The sequence below is a fragment of the Gossypium raimondii genome, chromosome 7 (genome assembly GCF_025698545.1).
Source record: "Gossypium raimondii isolate GPD5lz chromosome 7, ASM2569854v1, whole genome shotgun sequence".
Classification (NCBI taxonomy): domain Eukaryota; kingdom Viridiplantae; phylum Streptophyta; class Magnoliopsida; order Malvales; family Malvaceae; genus Gossypium; species Gossypium raimondii.
In genome coordinates this window covers 45,354,255-45,359,378 of record NC_068571.1, presented here as the reverse complement: position 1 = coordinate 45,359,378, position 5,124 = coordinate 45,354,255, and the positions used below count along the sequence as shown (strand labels likewise).

General features: G+C 33.8%; 1 protein-coding gene across 1 annotated transcript; it reads left to right on the top strand.

Annotated features, from left to right (window-relative positions):
• The first annotated feature begins 921 nt into the window (after positions 1-921).
• LOC105788306 (transcription factor UNE10) lies at positions 922-4,263 on the top strand. The gene is made up of 6 exons (XM_012615133.2): positions 922-1,144; positions 1,258-1,741; positions 1,823-1,900; positions 2,148-2,213; positions 3,113-3,523; positions 4,023-4,263. Exons 1-6 carry the CDS (start codon positions 1,002-1,004, stop codon positions 4,134-4,136), a joined length of 1,296 nt encoding a protein of 431 aa, XP_012470587.1. The 5' UTR covers positions 922-1,001; the 3' UTR covers positions 4,137-4,263.
• The last annotated feature ends 861 nt before the right edge of the window (positions 4,264-5,124 follow it).

Sequence of the window (5,124 nt, the reverse complement as noted above, 5' to 3'; positions counted from 1 at the left end):
AACAGTAAATAAAATTTAAATTGTCATGTTGATAAGAAAATGCGTATGCAAACACAAAACTTAAAATATCAAAATAATAAAGATTTATTTCAATTTGTTACACTCAAATTTTATTATTTTGATATTTTAAGGGGTTCTTGAGGTCTTTTTCTCTCTCTCTCTATATATATTTTGATGTTTGTCTATTTATATTATATGATTACTGTTAATTGAAATGACATGCCAAGTAGGTTTCATACGTATAGACACATACCTTACTCTAGGTTGAGCAAATGTTATGCGTTCTTATGCACGCATAACATCGCAAGGAAGCAAGCTTAGCAAGCGAGCTGCGAGCTCAACCTACGATCTCATCGTGTGAGCTCAGTCTGTGATCCCGTCATGCGAGCTCGGCCTACGAACAGTAACTATCCTAACAGAGGTGAATTAAGATTTTTGAAAATTTCTATAATTTTTCTTTTAAAAATAAGAAGAAGAGGGGAAATTTTGGACAAATTAAATTGTACTGATTGTCTACTTGTATATCTCAATTAAGCATTTTCTAATTCATCAAACACAATGTATAAACTTTACAATTTTTATATATTCAAAGGCTTAGATAGAAAAATGGTAAAACCATTTAGCTTTTACAGAATTTCAACTAAAAATATTTTAATTCTTTTAAGGTCTTCATTAATATATATAAAAAAAAAGAATAATCAATCTTTAGTAAGTGTGTATGGAAATAATAAGAGCTTTGATAGTAATTACAAGAAAATGATTCTCTTGTATGTCTCTTAAAAAGATAAATAAGACAGTCGAAAGCGATGGCAAAGGCAGCCTTATGGCAACCATTGGCTACCACATGTTGTGTGTCAAATCAAATCAATTGACATCCAAAAACGGGACCCCATAAGACAGTTTAAACTCGTAACTTCTAACTCCAAACTCAACCTCAAAAGCTGCAGATTGAAACAAAACAAAAGAGAAAGAGAGTTTCAAAGAATCAAATCATCATCATCATGAGTCACTGTATAGTACCAAATTGGAATCTAAAAAACCAAAGGCGACGACGTCAACAAGTCGAAGATGAAGAAGAAACCAAAAGATCTTCGTTCCACATGTTCAACCCTTGTAATAATATAAACCAGCAGCTCGTCCCCGTGTAAGAACTTATTACTCTATGTTGCATGCCTGCCCTTTTGCTTTTATCTCATACAATGTCAGATTTGAATCCAAATTAACATGTTTAAAACTTATTTTGTGCTTGTAATTCAGGTCCAACCATCAAGTTGCAGAGCTAACATGGCAATATGGTCAGCAGCTAGCCATGCATGGGTTCAGTGGGTTCCTTCCTACTGCACCAACAAAGCCAACATGTAGGTCAAATGACACATTAGAGTCCATAGTCCATCAAGCCACATATCACAACCAGGATGAGACCCCGGCAAACACAAGTTCCATTGCTGCATCATCCGGAGGAAACCGCAGCGAAAGCTCCAGTCGATTGCCGCCGGTGTCGGTAGCAGCGCGGTTGACAAAGAAACGGGCACAGCCGACTTCAGATTCGGATCAATGCAGGAAACACAATATAAGTTGTGGGATTCAAAAAGATAAAGCAGATCGTAGTGAATGCGGCTGTGATACGTTTTACAAGATTGACAATGATGCAACAATGGTGACTTGGGGTTCCCATGATGAATCTCTTCAAAGCTTGAAAACCAAAACCACAGATGGGGACTCTGGTTGTCACGATGGATCGGTAAGAAAACACACAAACTCTTTTTGTTTGGGTTAACGATTTGATTACAATTGCTTTGGGAACAACGTTGAAAATTGGTAGGAAAGCCGAGATGAAACAGGACGGTCTCATCCGACAAGGCGAAGTCGAGCAGCAGCTACTCATAATCTGTCTGAAAGGGTAAAATTCCAGTCGTATTTATTAATATAATTATATTTTGTTATGCATGTAAAATTTCAATTCTATATTTTTATTATATCGATAAATGATTATATATTATTTCTAAGTATTGAAGTATTAAACATTTTTAATTTACGTATAATCAATAAATATGCCATATGATAATATTATTTTACTTTTAGAATATCTCTCCCTGAAGGTTTTATAACAATTGCTATGGCTAACCTTTTATATTGCATTGTGGCAGAAGCGAAGAGATAGAATTAATCAAAAGATGAAGGCTCTTCAAAAGTTGGTGCCAAATGCAAGCAAGGTAAGCAGTCGCGGAGCCAATTTTTTTTTTTTATGGTCGGAATTAAATTATATATATATTTTCACGATAGTAAAAATATAATTTTATTATTTTAATAGTCTATATCTTTATAATTTTAAAGGGTTAAATTAATATTTTATCATTTTAGAAGGTCAAAATACAATTTTATCATTACTAATTTAAAATTTTATAGATTATAAAGGACCTAAATTGAAAATTTACCATTTTAAGCTTGAAAAAAAGAAGAAAGATGCATTTTAAATATAGGTGAGCAGGGTTAAATATTCAAAGCTGGTCCTACTCATTTTATAGTTAAAATATATTTTCATTTATTTTATACATTATGTAATTTATATGATAAGAAAAATTAAATATACAACACTAACAACCTAAAATTAAATATTAAAAATTAATTACATTTTCAAAAATAAAAATGAAATTGAATTAATTATTTATGAATATGAGTGGGTTTAGACCAATTTTAAAGCCCATATTTTGGGCATAGTCGAATTTAGACAACTATGTATAGTATTAATATCATGCATAGACCTGATTCGGCACATGAATATCTTTATTTCTATGTTAGTGTCAAAGTTAGTGATTCACGGGCTAAATTAACCACTCAACTGAGTAGGTATGACTTGACTTGAATTTGGTATAATTAAATTTGACTCTCAAGACTTCAACAAAGTAGTAAATATTGGAATTTATCTTACTTTGATATCTCAAGTCTGAAATCAACCCCTGGTAGCTTGCTTTTTGTTTGCACCCTTTGCGTTGCTTGTATTTAGCAAACTTATCTCTTTTACCTATATGTATAGATAGATTTATTTTGATCATATATATATATATATATATACATGGATGAGTTTGAGAATTTGGTTTTAACATGATTATAGACAGATAAAGCTTCAATGCTTGATGAAGTAATTGAATACCTAAAACAACTTCAAGCACAAGTACAAGTGATGAGTATGAGAAGCATCCCTCCAATGATGATGATGCCACTAGGCTTGCAGCACCACCAGCACCTGCAAATGTCTCTTTTAGGTCGGATCATGGCCGGCATGGGAGTTAACCATGCTTTAGGAATGGGCATGGGATTGGTAGACATCAACGCCGCCACGCCTCCCAATGCTTCCCAATCTCTTCCTCCTCTATTGCACCTTCCACCACCCTTTTTGGCAACTGCACTACCGCCAATGATTCCTTCAAGAGCTACCGCCACTGCAGCAGCTCAATCAAATCCAAATGCGAGCTCTAGTGACTCAATCCCTTTGCCTGACCCATCTTGCGCTTTCCTAACTCAAGTATGTCAAATATAGGCCATATGCAATTTTTTATTCTTGTGCAATCTACTCAAATTCAACTTAAAAAAAATTAAACTTGATTTGGTCATTGTTAAACTCTCTATCAAGCGTGCTAATATCAAGTACCTTAACACTCGATTTGAACAACTCCCAAAATTAATCAAATTTTTTATTTATAATATTATATTATTACTTTATTCTTATTATATATTGAAAAATCAAACCTTAATTTTGTTATTTAAAATAAAAATTCATATATGAGCTGAACTCAAATTCAAGTATGTAGATTGTGTAATCAATCTCAATCAATTGAGTTCAATTTAAATTTTAAACAAAAAAATTCCAAATTGAGTTAAGTCTGGAGTTTTTTCTTATTATTGTTTCCCTTCTCTCTATACAAAAAGTTAAAATAAAAATAAACATATTCAAATCAAACATGTATCTAAAATTGGAGTAAGTTGAATGTAAATAATATTAATGCTTAATTTTTTGGTTGCAGTCGATGAATATGGAACTCTACAGTAAGATGGCAGCACTGTATCAGGCTCAAATGAATCGAACGACAGAGACAGCCAGCAGTCCATCGCGATCAAACAACATAAAACAGGATTAATGTTGTCGCATGATATAAGATCTTTGAATAATATAACTTAGATTTGTATGTCGTGTAATTGCCCCCCTTTTTTTTTCTTTATATATTTATCTGATTAGCCATTAATTAATGTCCACTGTGTTCTGAAGCTTTACTGTTTATGCTGTAAAGACTGCAGGAATAATTCTACATTTGGCAATTAGAATTTAGTCTGCATAATTGATTCAGCTGCTTTTAAAAGATAATAGGGATTAGATCCCGGAATCCTCTAAATATACCCCCCCAAAAAAATTTGAAGATACTCGAATCATCCATATCTGACTACACAAACGTCTGTTCTCCCATATTTTAGTTGACATTTACATGATAAATCAGATGACACAGTTAGCTTTCCCCACAAAAAGTCTTTAAAGTTGCCCTTTTCTACACTCGGCCTGATATAACCTCAGAATTACTCAACGAACATCATGGCCCTCGACGTCTTCTTGTTGTCTTCCCCTACTCTGTTAGTCTTCTGTGTATTAATACCGACTTCATTATTAGAAGACTGTTGCTTGTCTCGACCTTCCTCGACCTTCTCCAACTTAACATCATGTACACACATGAAATTAGATTGTTTGAGGGCAGATTCCAGTGGGATAGGTATGTCTTTCCTTTCACTCGAGTGTATGTGCATTTCGGACTTTGAGGAGAACAACTCATTGAGTGTTAAAGGTGTATTTTCACCATGTATCGAAACATCTTCTGCAGCAACCGCAATGGTGGAGAAACTAGGCAAGCCAACATTGAGATCCAAGCTCTTTACGGAACATACTTGAAGTCCATTCGAACTTGTAGTCTGCAAGCCGGTTATAAGACTACCTGACTGTTAGTACAAATCTCCGGTGAAGAAAATCTCGAACACACGAACGGAATTCGAACATAAAAAGAAAAAATACGATAAGGCTCCAAGGCGTGTATCAAGTCATTATCTTTAAGGTTATATTCGCCCCTACTTATTTTCGATGTA